Below are 17,066 nucleotides of genomic sequence, written 5' to 3'. Positions count from 1 at the left end.
TGAGCATTCAGGGCCAGATTCTTTGCCTCAGCTACAGCAGCATGAATGGGGAGTAACTCCATTAACTTCAGTGAAGTTGTTCTGGATTTACACTTAATTGGGGCTTGTAAAGGGACCCCCTCAAGGCAGCAAAAATAAGCTAGGAACTTGCTGCTTTATTAAATGCAGGGCCACCAATGCAGCTGGGTAAAGTCCCACAAGCTAACCAGTGAGGGGTAGAGGTGGAGCATTAACCCCTAGATGACCTCTTCACTGCAGTTGTCATAAGGGGATAGCAGAAACCAGTCCCCATTTTATAATGTAATTGAACCCCCGAGTCATATTCTCTTCCCTTTATGACCTGTGGGCCCAATTCATCCACCCAATTCAGTGGAGAGGAACTTGAGTGAATGTAGTCCCTTGGCATGTTGTTTCACTGTGTGTAGCCAACGAAATGCTCGAGGGAATAGCTGACAAGTCAAGCCCGCTGCTGAAAGAGACGCCAGGCTTTGCCAGTCCTCCCAGCATATTCCTCAGGCTTCGAGGAGCTGCTCAGCAGGCGCTTGAAAAGCAACTTTTCCATGTCTTTCTTCTGCAGCCGCATTCTGAGCACGTGTTTGACTACAGCCCTCTCTCCCCTACTGTAAATCTCACCCGGTGGCGGTGGGAGAAGAAGAAAGGAGCATTATTTCCTTTCTGAAAGAGACCAGATGACAGCGCCAGGGACACACACCAGCCCACCACTTACCACTGTCTCAGCTGTTGGCTCCTAACAGACAGAAGCAAGTGGTTTCTAAAAATACCCTCTTCAGGAAAATACGAGCTCTTTCCAATGGGAGAGAGTTAATTAAGCACTGTGGCCATAACATATACAAATACTTTCAGTTTGGGGAAACAATTCCAACCTTTTTTCTCAGATGGGCTTCTCCGAATGAAGCAAAGAGTGCTGGTCAGGCAGGGCCAGCCCCTTTGATTTCTGGGCATAGAACTGTCTTAAGTGAAAAGCTCCCCCCACAAGTGGAAAATGGTACAGCTTCCAGTAGGTGGGTGTGATGGGGACTGTCTATATTTAGGTTTGGTCTTGGGGCAACCCAAAGGTGCTGAAAAAGCAGGCGTGACACGGGACCTGGCTCACAGTGGGATACCCGTGCTGCGAGCTTGGCTTCCCTGACATGACACCGGGGGAAATGGAGATGGTGGAAGTGTTCACATCAGAAAGCAAAGGCCGGGGATTGAAGGCAGCCAAGGAATTCTGGGCTGGGGACGTCATTTTTGCAGAGCCAGCCTACGCCGCAGTTGTTTTTGACAGGTAAGAGGGAAGTTACTATTACATAGCAAAAGCCAGTCGCTGCTGTGTGCAAAGCCCAGCCTGGCTGCAGTGGGGGAAGGCTTCATTAGCGTCTGGATAACGTCAAGAAAGGCTGAGGATCACTCTCCGCAGCACTCATGCTGTGGAGATGCAGCTCACGGCGGCTGTCCTCTTGGTAGGCTGGGATGGTCAGTCTGCTCGTCTAGTTTAAATACAGTGCAGCTTGCTCCTGGGCTGTGATCCTGCAAGGTGCTCAGCACCTTCCGCTTCCACTGAGAGCAGCAGGAGTGGAGAGAGCTCAGCACCTCTCAAGACTGGGCCCAGTGAATTATTCAAGTAGATTGCAGCACGCAAACTGTGATTCCAGTTACAATGAACCTCCCCCAGTAGGTGCCTAAATTACCAGGGCACCTGGTTCTGCTGGTAAAGTCCCTAAGGCACTTATGTGCCTGCCCAAAGCTTGCTGAGTCCAGGTCACAAGTGCCTAGCTAGCGCTGAAGCCCCAGTGAGATTATCAGTCTAAGCATTTTCCCTGCCTGTGGGGCTTGGTCTTGTGGGCATTTTCTGATGCTGCCTGCAAGTACAGCTGCTGGATCAGGGCTGTCACAAAGCCCAAGGGATGGTTATGTATGAGTCAGGGTGGGATCTAGGCAGCTTAGGTTCAAATCCCCTTTGTGAGGACTTGGACCTGTTTTAGGTTCAATAGATGATCTTAACAATATATATGATGGGGTTTCCTGAAGTCAGAGGCTGGGTCCCAACACCTGTGATGGTTTTGACAGTGTCTTGCACCCAAAGGTGCCAGCATCCTGCAGGCCCAAGGGGTACTTAACCCATGTCTCCCCCAAGAGTGCCCTAACCCTTGGGCTAAAGGACATTTTGGCATTGGGAGCCGCCAGCCGCTCATGGTGAAGCTGTTCCATGTTGTATGAAATCCTTAAACACTCAGCAGGGCAGAAACTAGATGTGGGTCTCCCAGGAGAGGGCCCTACCCACAGGCCAACTACGTCATTCTCTCTCTTTCTCTGGCCCAGTGAATATGGCACTGGATTTGATGTCAGTGAATTACTCCAAATTGTCAGGGGGTAACTGTGAGCAGCATTTGGCCTGAAGTTTTGAAACATGAAACTGATCTTCAGCTGCCCTTTCTCACTCCGCACTTAGCAGAAGTCTAACCCTTCCTCACAGGCATACAATTGCAAATGGCCATCCAATTTAATTCCAGGATTGAATTTTGCTCAAAACCGCCACTGATTTCGGTGGGTGCTGTGCACATGAAGCAGAAGTAGCATGTGATCTTTCTGATTAGAGCTTCCCAAGAACAAATGGTTTCTTTTAATGAGATTGAGGGAGGGATCTAAATTTTTTCCTGTGCTTTTTAACTTTTGTCATCTGGGGTATTTTAAGTCACTCAGGATAAATGAATTTGCTTGGTGGCTCCATGTCACCTGGCTATTTAAAAAAATAGGGCATTGAATGGAAAGAATGGGAAACAAATGTGTGGAGTTGTTTTTAGTTGCAACTTTTCACTCCCCTTTCCATGCCATTGTAGTGTATATGGAAGAGTATCTCTATAAACCACCAGGTTGAATCTCTCTTGTCCAGCACTCTCGGGACCTGACGGCTGCTGGATGAGAGAATTTGCCAGACCACGGGAGGTCGATATTGTCTAGCACATTACCACCACTTCCACTGCTTACTGGGCTCTTAGAAGACATTTAGGGATTAATTACAGATAAAAGCAATGAACAATGAGAGGCAGGACTCGTGGCTGGAAACAAACTTTATGGGACCATGCGAATCTTGGCCACACCGATGATGAGTGGGTGTCTGGCTAACTAAAATCCTGCCAGATTACAGCTGGCCCTAGACAAGGGGAGTGATAGCTTGGTGGTTTGAGCATTGGCCTACTACGCCTTGGGCTGTAAGCCCAACCCTTGAGGGGGCTGTTTAGGGAGTTGCGGTTTCAAAGAAACAAAAAGAGGGAGGGGGCTGATGCTTTGCCCTTCCAAGTGGGTGAGGGACTGGATTCAATGACTTCCTGAGGTACCTTCCAGCACTATGAGATATATATATATATTAGTTCTGGATTAGAGAGATTTGACCTGTATTACCACGGCAACACAGGGAACACCAAGATCCACAAAAGGACTTTGGGGCTAGCTCCTTGAGAGGGGTGGGGCTTTGGGCACACTCATCTGTTATTGTTAGTTTAGGAGATTCCCTGCTCAGCAGGCTGGTATTTGTGGATTTCATTCTTAGGCACCTGTCTCTATGCATTGTATAGAAAGCCTGGATGTCTTTCTCCAGGCTGTGGATCCCACTGCATGCCAAGACATCTTAAAGCTAGATGCTGCAACAGTGAGCATTGTGATTCCTAACCCCTTTGTGGATTTAGTCCCTCGGGTTGTTTTGCATTTTAACACATCATTGCAAGAGCAGCTGTTTTAAAATGCAACTGCAAACACAAAGTCATCTGTATTTGAATGATGCCTAAATGTCACATTGGGTAGTGTTGCATAAATGCCACAAAACCGATTAGACTGAGAGACAGAGGGCTCAGTGCTGCTGCTAGTTGTCCAGACTTCGCCTCGCCTTTCTTTGGCCCTGATCCAGAACCTATAAAAGCCAGAAGGGGTTTTTCCATTGATTCTAGTGGGCTTTGTGCCAGTGCCATTGACTAACTTACTCTGCAAGTAGTCCTACTGGAATGAATGGATCTAACTGTGGGAAAAAGTAGCACTCACTGAATGCATCTACACGAGGAACTAGCTTTGAAGTTAACTTTGAAGTTAGGGGCTAGTTTGAAGTAGCCTGCAGAGCATCTACACATGTTTTTGAAGTTACCTTTGAAATAAGGGAGCCCAACTTCAAAGTCCTTACCCCATTCCTGGGAATGGAGTAGTGCCCTACTTCAAAGTTTAACTTTGAAATAGAGTGTGTGTAGATGCTCAGCTTTGAAGTTTCTTACTTTATACTTTGAAGTAAGCAACTTCAAAGTTATTCTTCTACTGTAGACACAGCCACTGAGAGTAGGTGGCAGTATTAGAACATAAACACAGCCATACTGGGTCAGACTAAAGGTACACCTAATCCAGTCTCCTGTCTTCTGATAGTGACCAATGCCAGATGCCCTAGAGGGAATGAACAGAACAGGTAGTCATCAAGTATTCCTCCCCTATCGTCCATTTCCAGCCTCTGACAAACAGTGGCTAGGGATATCATTCCAGCCCATCCTGGCTAATAGGCACTGATGAACCCTTTTAAAGTCCTGGTCTTCACGACATCCTCTGGAAAGGCATTCCACAGGTCTACCATGTGCTACATGAAGAAAAACTGCCTTTTGGTTGTTTTAAACCTGCTACCCATTAATTTCATTTGGTGACCCCCCCTCGTTCTCCTGTTATGGGAACAAGAAAATAACTTCCTTATTCACTTTTTCCACACCAGGGGTTTCTGTCCTATTGAATTCAGTGGACAAAATGGAAGTAAGATCAGGAGTAAGAGGTGGTTTTATAGTAATTTATTCCTTGGCAAGGTCATTTGAAGCCATTCAATCATTCTGGCCAAAGCTGAACTAGACTGAGTCCCAAGGATTGCTATAGTGAACTTAAAGTACCAAACCAAACCGAAAAAAAAACAACAACAAAGCATCAGGTTAATTAAAATACCTCCCAAAGAATGTTTTGTCTCAGGCAAAGACAGCAGTAGGTTGCACAACATGTTCTAATCATAGCTTTAAAATAAAATGGTTTTCTTTAGGGTTGTTTTTTTAAATGTGCATAGTAAATGAACACTACACATTGAGACAGGTCTTTAAGATGCTGGCTGCCTTGCAGGGTCACCTAGCAATGGACTGTTATGGTTACCCACTGTTCTAGGAAGACATTGACGCTCATGTTAAAGATCTAGCTCTTCTAGACCATCTTCAGTCAGGTCTTTCCATACAGACCCTTGTCTTTATGACGTGCCCCTTTGACGACAATGGAGATGCTCCACTTGGGCCCTTAGATTGCCCGTTGGTCTCTTGCAACTAAGCATCTCAAGAGCTTCACAAGCCCTCAGTGATTCACACAGTGCCCTGTTGAGGTAGATATTGATCTATTGGTGCTCCACATATTCTACGCTGGTCTAGGCACTGAACACAGCAAGCCACATCCCCAGATGGTATAAACTGCCATAGCTGCATTACCTATGTCTAGGTACACCAGCTGGGGATTGAGACCAATGTACTGAATATCTCAGTCTTACCCACTGATGCATCTCCATAAAAATCTGTGTCTACACTAGATTGTTTTTCTTAACATTTCTTGGCCTGGCTGCTACCAGTTCAGCTTCCCTCTCCTAGTGTAAACAGGCTACTGCCATTCTTACTACCATGGACTCTCTCAGGTAAAGCCCATGAATGGGGCTGTCAAGTCATGTTGGGCCTCAGGGCAAGGTGGGTGGAAGCTGGCTTCATGCTCCCAGAAGCGGGTGGGGCCATGGGTGAAAGGAGCAGGGCTGAGTGGCCACCAATCAACACTGTGGCAGTGATTTAAAGTGTCCACAGCTTCAGGTGCTGCTTATCGTACAATAGCAGCAGTGGCGGCCGGTCTGGGGGTCTGAATTTCCAGTGAAAGCCCCATTAAAAGAAACTTTATGTTTTTTTTCTCCAGCTTCCCCCCTTTTTAATTTTTTGAAAAATGATCTTTGCAATATCGCAGTTAGCATTGAGACCTCACCTATTACATTACCTGTACTGCAGTAATGTATTTGTAGTCAGGCCAAAGGGACAGCTGTTCCAAAGCCTTGCAGATTTTGAAATAATGTAGTTTAAAAAAGCCAGTTCTATAAATAATTCCTATATACCCCCCCACCCCCAAACATTACTAGTCTGTGCTGCCTAGCCAAGGTTCTAAATGTTACGTTTGCAAAAGGTTGAGTTTCCTAATCTAACAGGACTTTTCCTTCCCAAACGTCTATCAACAGAGCAACTGTCTAACAGTATTACAGTGCAAAGGAGAATCTCCTTCTGCCTATGTCCAATGCACCTAAGAGTGCTGTATTATACCAGAGAACAGCATTTTTTCTAATCCCAGCTGATGAGCAGTTCATACCTTTGTTATAGGGATAGATACATATATCTCCTAGAGCTGGAAGGGACCTTGAGAGTTCATTGAGTCCAGTCCTCTGCCCTCTTGGCAGGACCAAGCACCCTCCCTGACAATTTTTTTTTTAATCTATTTGCCCCAAACCCATAAATGGCCTCCTCAGGGATTGCACTGATAACCTTGGGTGTACAAGGCCAATCCATACTGCCTAGAGCAGCAGTGAGCAAACTTTTCATGTCGGGCCACACCTTTCATCCCCCCCACAACCTGTCTAATGTAATCCAAACCAACGGAAATTTCAGTTATGTTCATCTGAAAAACAAAACTAAAAACCCATTCGACATGTCTAGGAAATAAGTCTGTAGAATGTAAAAACTTTGTCAATCAGTATATAAATGTGATACACAGACATAAAAGCAGGAACAGATTTCAATATTTTTAATGAGATGGAAGAGCCTGTGACTCAGCAGCTACTCCTCCTTTATTAAACTTCATGCCACTCGAGGGAGGCCCCCCCCCCTACTGTGTGCACCCCTAGCCTGAGGTCCCAGCTGAACTCAGGGTCCCACTAGGAGGTGAGGGGCAAACACATGGTGAGAGATACTAGGTCACTGCTCCAAAGAATTTACAATCTAAATAGACCTGGCAGAAGAAGGGAGTGTTAGCTCTATTTTACAGGGTGGAGCTGAGCCAAGAGGCAGAGGATTAAGCAGTTTGTGTAAATTCAGATGAGATGTCTAACTGGCTCACCAAAAGTAGCTGTTGCTCAGATGGCTGCCTGTCATTGGGTCCTTAGAGCACATGGATAAAGTTCAGCCCTTACCTACCTACACATGACTGCTCCCAATAAGCTGGCTAGGTGTGTGTAAGTGAAGGATAATAGAGCCACACGAGTTCAAAATTGCTGTTGCATTTTCCCGCTGCTTCACTTCCTGGCTGTAAAAACCTCATGCAATACTGTTGCACATTGCCGTAAAAACTGCTCCACTCCTCCCCAGCATTGGCTGCTTTTCAGCAAGAAGTGAAATGCTCCCTATACATGTTGCATGCCAGTTTTGCTTTGGAATCTTTCTTCACAGAAATACTGTTAATGTGCGATCGAAAGCTGTATTTTGTCTCTGCCCTCTTGGGGGAAACCCCCCAAAAGACCCTATCTCAGGGTTCTGCTGCTGTAATTGCCCACCGGCAGACACGAACTTGGGAACTTGGATATTAGGAAAAACTATTTCACCAGGAGGGTGGTGAAGCACTAAAATGTGTTGCTTAGAGAGGTGGTGGATGCTCCATCTCTAGAGGTTTTTAAGTCCCAGCTTGACAAGGTCCTGGCTGGGATGACTTTGTTGGGGTTGATCCTGAGTGAAGCAGGGGGCTGGACTAGATGACCCCTGGAGGTCCCTTCCAGCCCTATGAGTCTATGAATTCTGGAGCTTAGTGCAGGAGTATCTAATGTTTGAGCTAAAAAGCTCAGCTAAGGCTGTAGAGGCAACTCGTTATTTCTCCCTGTAAATGGTCTAGGTACGTGAACCTCACCCAGGAGGTGAGTGGGTTACACTGCGACACTTCCTCCTGAAAGCCTTTGTTGGCTTTGCCAATAACAAGCAGTCCTGTGGCACCTTAGAGACTAACAAATATATTAGGTCCTGAGCTTTCATGGATAAAATCCACTTCATTGGTGGAAGTGGGTTTCACCCACAAAAGCTCATGACTTAATAAAGTTGTTAATCTCTAAAGCTACCACTAGAATATTGTTGCTATTTTGGAGTACACATGTATCCCAAAATATCAACTCCAGAGCTAAACGCTGCACTTGAAAGAGCAGCACTATTTTGAGTGCAGTATTCCATTCCCGCTACCCCTCGTTGGGAGAGGTGCAGCAGAAACCTTGAAATAGCCCCTTATTTTGAACTTTGGTGCCGAGTTCAAAATAAGGGAAGTCAAAATACCTTATGCAATTTGCACTGAGCACATTGTGTAAGTTATTTCGAGTTACAGCTACAGTGCAGCTGTAGCTCAAGGAGGCACAGGACTGCTTGTTACTTGCGAAGGTACAGACTAACATGGCTGCCTCTCTGAGTTCATTTGCTTTAATGAGTACCTTTTCCACAACCCCTTTTTCAGCTGCTGTCTACGTGCGTACAGCTAGAAGGCTCCCTGTAACGACAGTCCCATGCATTCTCTGCCTCCTTGCTTTCCCACACAGCACACTTGTGTGTTTTTATCGGTCCTGTGGCTCTTTGTTGCCTTACAAGGAGCTTAATCTCTGCTGAACCTTTCTGTCCCCCTGACTTGACAGCTGATAGAACACAGCCTTGCATTTCTGACCAGCACCCAGTTTACCATTGAACTCAAGAGAGCAGGCCGGTGCTCCTGCTCTTAGCACACAGCTTGCTGGCCAGCCTGCTTACTAGTGGCATGCCAGCACGCCCAATGATTGTCCTTATACAAGCCTTACACACATCTCTATACAACACAGGGCTTTACACTCTGCCTATAATCTTGCTTGCAATTGTTGCTTAATAAAGCTCTATTTGTGTTGCAAAGCCTAGAGGGAAGGGAGCAAGGTGTGTGTTGTTAGCAGCACAGGTAGCAATGTCAGATGAATTACAGCTTGGCTGGCCCTTCCATGGTCAGGACAGAGGAAGGATGGTTAAGGCATTGGTGCCCTGGGTTAAAGTCCCAGCTCTGGCACAAACAGCCCCTGCATAGTTACTCTGAGCCTCAGTTTCCCATTTGAAGGAAGTGGGTGATAATCATAGACCCACAGGAGTGGAAGGAAACTTGAGAGATCATCTAGTTCAGTCCCCTGCACTCAGGGCAGGGCTAATACACAAAGCTTCCTCTGCTGGTCCCATCCATTGAAACTGTGAGCTCTTTGGGACAAGGATTCTCCTTTGTAGGTGCATCCCAGTGCCTAATGCAATAATGCATTGCTTGAGGCCTTTGCTTGGTAGGTTAGATGTTGTTACACTCAGTTGGACTCCCTTGTACTCAATGAGAGACACATACTTAAGCCTATTTACCACTGTCTAAGGGTGTGTCTACACAGCCAAAACTGTGCATTGGTCAACTCACCTGAACCAGTTTGAATCCAGGGAGTGCAGATAGCAACAGAATTGAAGAAGCAGGGTGAGCCATACAAGCCCAACATGGCCCTGGTACATACTCAGCCCAAGCTGTGCTGTATTCACTGCCTTTGTTACCGGTGCTAACTGGTTTCAGGCTAGCTCAGGCAGGTTAGCCTGTGCACATAGACATACTTGAAGTTTCCAGTTCATTCGCGGTGTAACTCTGTGTCACGGAGAGTGGGGAATCACTGGGCCCTGCATCCCCTCCGCAGTCAGATGTGACTCTCAGCCAGCAGGTAGTCCAGAAGGTGTAGTAGATGAGAGGGGGACAGCACAGAACAGACTTGTCAGCAACGAACCCTGGAGCAGTCAGCGCAATCCTTCTTAGATTGCACCTGAGGGGGTCAGAGCCAGAGCCCTAGCCCTACCCTGTGTCTCCCCAGCTAGCCAAGACTGCCCCACTTTGGGTTGCCATATAAAAAAGAGGACACCCCTAAGAGGGAGTGCATCTGTGTCAGTATGTACCAGCTCATGCTGTATTAGTGTTATAGCATATATGGCACATTCATACAGAGGGAGTTGGTAGATGCTGATACACTCTTTCTCGGGGTGTCCTTTTTTTGAAAGGCCATGCACGGTAACCCCAGCTCCACTCCCAACTGCCCAGTTGAAATCTGCCTGCCAGGCCCCTCCTCCTGCCTTTGTCCTGCATCCCAGCAAGGGTACTTCCCCCCAGCAAGGGCTTAGGTCACAAAGGCATGGCCATGGTGTATGTTCAGAAACTATCACACCCCAAAATTCCCTCACCAGCTGAGGAAACTGAGACACACACCTGGGGTTCCTACAGGACAGGAGGAAATACATGTGACGGAACACAGGGAATAAAATCCTCTCGGCCCCACTTTGTCACACTCAGCAATGCAGACTGGGCTGACAGCAAAGGAGAGAGACAGCGACCTCTGCTTTAAACAAAGCAAGCGAGCAGGAGAGGCAGCCGCAAGGAGGAAAGTGCAGAGTGAGGTGCATTATGGGTAGGCTTTTACCTCTGAACTATCTGACATTGGACACTGTCAAAGAGAGGGTGTCAGATGAAACAAACCCTGCCCTATTATGCTATTGGCACTTCCAATGTGTTTTATGACGGTCACAGGTGAAGCCTTTATGTGATGAGAGGGGAAAGTCTGAATCTCACCCTTTGAAATGTAAGCTGGAAGCTAGTAACCTGCGGAGCCAGCTGGATGCACCTGTTGTGGCCTTGGATTATAAATGTCCCTTGTATGTCAATGAACTTTCTGGGGAGAGCTGGTTCTGCGAAACCGCCCGTTGTAAAAAACAAATCATGTCAAACCAACCTGATAGCTTTTTTTGACATGATAACGAGACCCGTAGATAAGGGAGAAGCAGTGGATGTGGTATACCTAGACTTTAGTAAAGCATTTGATACGGTCTCGCATAATATTCTTATCGACAAACTAGGCAAGTCCAACTTAAATCACGCTGCAATAAGGTGGGTGCATAACTGGCTGGCTAATCGCACCCAGAGAGTAGTTGTTAATGGTGCTCAATCCAGCTGGAAAAGCATAACAAGTGGGGTTCTGCAGGGGTCTGTTTTGGGACCAGTTCTGTTCAATATCTTCATTAATGATTTGGATATTGGCATAGAAAGTACGCTTATTAAGTTTGCAGATGATACCAAGCTGGGAGGGGTTGCAACTACCTTGGAGGATAGGGTCATAATTTCGAATAATCTAGATAAATTAGAGAAATGGTCTGAAGTAAACAGGATGAAGTTTAATAAAGATAAATGTAAGGTGCTGCACTTAGGAAGGAATAATCTGTTTCACACATACAGAATGGGAAAAGACTGTCTAGGAAGGAGTACAGCAGAAAGGGATCTAGGGGTTCTAGTAGATCACAAGTTAAATATGAGTCAACAGTGTGATGCTGTTGCAAAAAAAGCAAACATGATTCTGGGATGCATTAGCAGGTGTGTTGTGAACAAGACACGAGAAATCATTCTACCGCTCTACTCTGAGCTGGTTAGACCTCAGCTGGAATATTGTGTCCAGTTCTGGGCACCCCAATTCAAGAAAGATGTGGAAAAATTAGAGAAGGTCCAGAAAAGAGCAACTAGAATGATAAAAGGTCTGGAGAACATGACTTATGAAGAAAGGCTGAAAGAATTGGGCTTGTTTAGCTTGGAAAAAAGAAGATTGAGGGGGGACATGATAGCGGTTTTCAGATATCTTAAAGGGTGTCAGAAGGAGGAGGGAGAAAACTTGTTCTTCTTGGCCTCTGAGGAGAGAACAAGAGGCAATGTACTTAAACTGCAGCAAGGGAAGTTTAGGTTGGACATTAGGAAAAAGTTCCTAACTGTCAGGGTGGTCAAGTACTGGAATAAATTGCCAAGGGAGGTTGTGGAATCTCCCTTGCTGGAGATATTTAAGAACAGATTGGATAGATGTCTATCAGGGATGGTGTAGATAGTGGTCGGTCCTGCCATCGGGGCAGGGGACTGGACTCGATGGCCTCTCGAGGCCCCTTCCGGTCCTAGTGTTCTATGATTCTATGATTCTATGATCTGCACAAAAGAGGAAACATAGCAGTCTGAAGAGCTCCCCTTGAACTGTGTGGTGCCTTCACCTGAGGGTGCTCCTTGCCTTGTAGGTCTGATAGTGTGTAGGCTGGTGAGGAACATATTGAGAGGTTAATGGCCAGTTCTAAATTGCTAACTTTCCAATTTACCGAAGTGTGCTCAGTTCACTGCTAACATCCTAGGAGCAGGGGCAGGGGTTCTGTGTGTGGGGGAGGAGGGTATACCAGGGGTCCCATGCATTCCTCTGGTGGGAGGGGCCACCCAGCAGTCAACCGGGGGGCTAGCCTGGCTGCACTAGGATCAGCAGTCTGCACCGGTCTTCCCCCCTCACCAGAAGCTGTGGGGAAAGCGCAGCAAGGTGCTCCCAGCTCACGCTGCTCCCTGGCCATCTTGCTCCGTGGGAGGGAGTGAGATTGCCCCAGCAGCACTTCTTGGAGGTGGAACTGTGCTTCCTCCCACCCCACTGCCTGTGAGAGTGTGTGGGTGTGTGGTGGGGGCGGGGGACAGATCTCTGCTGCTGGCGCTGGCCCTCCAGCTTCCCTAGTGCCCCAGGCCACCTCAGCTGGCGAAGAGGCAGGGCTTGGGGTGGAAGGGTGTTGTTTCAGCCCTTCCTTGGGCTGAGGGGAGTGCATAGCCAGTGCCTCTCTAGACCCACCACCCGCAGTCCCCTCTGCCTAGGAGGGTTGTTAATGCTCGTCTCCTGCTGCCTTTGACTAGTGTGACAGTCTGCCCATGTCAAGTCCTACCTGCATTCAGTAATTCTGCAGTTTTTCCAGCTTCCTTCTTTACAGCCTGGCCTCAGCTATGGTCTAATATCACTACACCTTGAACCTCTCTAATCTGGAACTCTCTCAGCCAGAAACATCCATAATCCGGCATGATCTTAGTAAACCAATGACCACCTATCATGGGTCTTGCCAAGTTTCCTGTGGTCCCATAAGGTTTGTTACAGCCACCAGTCCTGGTTCTCAGTGTTCTGTGCTGTTATTTAGCTGCAATTTGCCCCTGAATGTCTTCTAAGAGCCCAGTAAGCAGTGAAAGTGTTGGCAATGTGTTAGACTATATTGACCTTCTGGGGTCCAGCAAATTCTCTCACCCAACACTGGTCAGGTCCCAAGGGTGCTGGGTGAGAGAGGTTCAGTGTGTAGTACACAGTTAGACAACTGTCACATTGGATCCCAGAGGTGGCTGTACTTCAGTGATAGGTAAACTATTTTATGTGCCTATGTGGTTTTAGTCAGGAGAAAGCGATGTTAACTCCTTTTTGGGGGGGCCTTATCCAGCTGCCATTGGACCAACGGCCATACCTCCAAAGTGATTTCACTGGGGCCGGGTCTACACTAGCAAGTTCTTTCAGAAAATCAGGCCCTTTTTCCAAAGAACACATGGAGCAGCCACAAACAAAATGCACGCTTGGATACAAACCTGAAAGAATGCAGCTCTTCTTGTGGAACCTGTCCTCCACTCCTGGATCAGGAAGAGGGCCTCCTTTCGAAATCTTCTTTAGGAAAAAAGCATGTGTAGACGCTCCACAGGCCCTCAAGGCGGTGGATTTTTCAATCCCTGGTCCATTCCTTTGAAAGAGCAGGGGCTGTGTGGTTGCTCTCTGTTGAAACAGCGGATCGATCTTTCAATCTGGTTCTTTGTGTGTGGATGTACTCTTTCGAAAGGAATCTTTCTGGAAGATCTCTTCTAGAAGAACTTCTTTCAAAAGATTGCTGTAGTATAGAGGTAGCCTGGGAGCACAAGCAAACCAGTATGTGACAACATTTCAATCATTGCACATATAGGAATTGATCCTGCAAATCCTCACCCTTAGTTGTACAGGTTGAACCTCTCTCATCCGGCACCCTTGGGTCCTGGCCGGTGCTGGGTGAGAGAATTAGAGCTCAAGGTAATCTGTTGAAGTCAGCAGAGTTACTCTCCAGTTATGCTCATGTAAAACAGTCAGCATGTGGTCCCCTGCACTGACTATGCAGCGTTTCTTCTGGTTCTGCCGAGAGACAGACTAGAATTCTTGGAGGCAAATTCTCAGGGGGCAGACAACTAATGTTTTAACAAGGACCTAATGGGAAAACAGTATCCTTTTAGCAATGTTGATAGGAACCAGGAGTCCACGTGCTGGAGACAGGAGCCTTGGGAGACTGGGAAACGCATTCATTTGTTCCCTCTTTTAAACAAAAAAGCTTTCTCACACTCAGAGCCCAGGAGAGTGGCAACACCACTTGGCAAAGGCACAGACATTAACTACCCTTTGCTTGAAATGTTTATCCCTCCCTTCCGGATAGCTATGTGGAATATATTGCTCAGCGTTATTCAGTTTACTGGGTGTGGTGTCCTGTCTGGGAATATCTCTGTGGGGTCGGGGGCCAACTGGGAAGTGTGGATCTGGATCCAACAGATGTTACCTTGGTGCTGATGGCTGCTTCATTTTGCCTTTTTTCAGTCTTACTTCCCTGGTCTGCCACACCTGCTTTAAAAGGCAGGAGAAGCTCCACCGCTGTGGCCAGTGTAAGTTTGCCCACTACTGCGATCGCACCTGCCAGAAGGATGCCTGGCTGAACCACAAACACGAGTGCTCTGCCATCAAGGCGCATGGGAAAGCACCCAACGAAAACATCAGGTGAGAGCGGTGGTCTGGCTGGTGTGGTGCTGAGAGCTGCAGGAGGGCTGGAGTGATGGTTTTGGTCTGGTTCCTGAGCAGGCCTGAAAAATGTAGGTGTGAGAGGGGACTTCCCTTCTGTAGTTTGGAAATCAATATGGAGCCTAATTTGGATCTAGCCAGGATGGGAGTGACGCCTTCACAAACCACTGGTTGCAAAGAGCTAGGAAGAGCCCAAGGCTCATAGCTATGGGACAAACCCAGCCCCAATAGCTCCTTTGTGCTGAGCCCACACCTGGAAGGGGACCATTATGGCAGCCAGGCAATGGAGCTGGACGATCCTGAGAAGTAGGGGGACCACTGTTGCTGGGACCATGTCCCTGTCCCCGCACTCCACCCTTCCTCCCAAGGTCCTGTACCCACTCAGCATCTTCCTGAGGCCCTGCTCTTGCTCTGCCTCTTCACATTCCCATTTCGCCTCTTTGACCGAGGCCTTACCCACCACCCACTCCACCTCCAGTTGCTGCCCTTAAGTGCGAAAGCAATGGAAGGGCCTAGCTTATCACAGAATCCTAGGGCTGGAAGGGACCTCAGGGTGTCATTGAGTCCAGCCCCCTGCTTCAAGCAGGATCAACCCCAACTAAGTCATCCCAGCCAGGACCTCGTTGAGCCGGGACTTAAAAACCTCTAGGGATGGAGAATCCACCACCTCTCTAGGCAACACGTTCCAGTGCTTCACCGCCTGCCTGGGTTCACAAAAGTGTAATCCAGTCCTGGTCACAATAGACTTACAGGGTGCCACTACATCTCCTGCCTACCAAGTCCAGGCCTTCCTTTGTCTTGCTGTTATATTTGTATCACATATAGGTTGAACCTCTCTCGTCTGGCACCCTCGGGACCTGGCTGGTGCCAAATGAGAGAATTTGCTGGACCACAGGAGGAGGTCAATATTGTCTAGCATATTGTCAACATTTCCACTGCTTATTGGGCTCTTAGAAGGCATTTAGAGGCAAACTACAGCTAAATAACAGCACAGAACACTGAGTTAGGACTGGTGGCCGTAAACAAACTTTATGAGACTATGGGAAACTTGGCCACACCCATGATAAGTGGTTGTCTGGCTAACTAAAATCATTCTGGATTATAGATGTGTCTAGCTGACAGAGTTCTAGAGTAGAGAGGTTCAACCTATAGTATCTAGCTGTCTTAGACACACATTACATTTGAATACCAGCAGCAATGTCACTGTTCTCATGAGCGGTCATGCCTCCCCCAGTGGCTTGAGATTCTGTGGGGCCCTGGACTCCACCCTTTCTTGAAAGGGCTTTGGAGGTCTCTGAGACCAGAGGATCTGTAGGACCATCTGATTCTGACTGTGTGCCCCCCTGCCCCCGGTTATTGTTTTGTACTGTGTCAGGCTCTTGTACCTGTACTTTGGGGCCAGAATCTGCTCTGTGTCCAACCCCAAACACCTACTGAACATTGGGGTATATGTAACTGCCCCAAGGTGGGCTCAAAACTGGGACCTCTGGAGCTTACTGCTTTCCCTCTGTTTAGTCCATGCCTCACTGTAGCTCCTTCACTTATCAGATTTGAGCCAAAGGCCAGCTGCCTCTCAGCCGAGGAGACTCATTCTTTCTCTCTGTGTAAGTGGTCTAGATGTCATTACATGGGACAGAGAACCGCACCTAGTTGTAACCCAGCCCTGTATCAATAACACAGCAGAAGAGAGAGGAAAATCCATTCATTGCTTAGGAAGCTACTGGATATTTGGAGTTGAGGGGACAGACCGCTTAGAGCAATGTGTGGATCTGGGAGTAGCTTTGGCCTTTCATGTGCCCCGGCCCAATAAATGCAGGAATGGGCTGGTAGCCATAAGGAAGGTGTGTCTAAAAGCCATTCCTTCCAATTGCAAAGCTGCCAGCTGTCACCAGCCAGAAGATAACAAACATATCTGCAGCCAAGCAAGGTCATCTCCCCTTAAAATAAAGATGTTAAAAGGGCAGGTTGGCTCTAACTAGGGCATGGAACTGCCACCTGCTTTCCTTGTGTTCAGTCCATGCCTCGCGGTAGTTCCTTCACTTACCAGGCTAGCTATTAATAGCATCTGCATAAAAATACTCCTTTGTAATGAGACAGAGAGGTATTGTTAGCTAATGCAAACATAGTTCCTGGGGCGAGCAGTCACTCAGAGGGAGGAACTGGCACTGGCGTGTGTGTAGCCATCAGTGTGATTGTTCAGCCTGTAGTACAAGCAGACAAAGGAGGCAGAGCATATTACTACTTCTAACCTAACTTGGTAGCTGTTGCACTGTGCACATTGTCCACCCATGGGCCCTGTGGAGCTGAGAGTGTGTTATCCCAAGATGTTCCTCTACACTGGAGGGTCCCCAGCTCTGGGAGCTCTGTCGGGCCTTCCATG

General features: G+C 47.6%; 1 protein-coding gene across 2 annotated transcripts in view; it reads left to right on the top strand.

The window, feature by feature from the left end:
• The first annotated feature begins 1,087 nt into the window (after positions 1-1,087).
• The window catches only part of SMYD1 (SET and MYND domain containing 1), a 43,373-nt gene continuing 27,394 nt past the window's right edge, over positions 1,088-17,066 (top strand). For both annotated transcript variants that reach the window (XM_074992263.1, XM_074992262.1), the window contains exons 1-2: positions 1,088-1,288; positions 14,489-14,665. In XM_074992263.1, coding sequence (XP_074848364.1) covers positions 1,152-1,288; positions 14,489-14,665 — 314 coding nt within the window. In that variant the 5' untranslated portion in view covers positions 1,088-1,151. The remainder of the gene's footprint in view (positions 1,289-14,488; positions 14,666-17,066) is intronic.

This window comes from Carettochelys insculpta, chromosome 4 (assembly GCF_033958435.1).
Source record: "Carettochelys insculpta isolate YL-2023 chromosome 4, ASM3395843v1, whole genome shotgun sequence".
NCBI lineage: Eukaryota > Metazoa > Chordata > Testudines > Carettochelyidae > Carettochelys > Carettochelys insculpta.
This window is presented reverse-complemented; position numbering and strand designations above follow the sequence as displayed.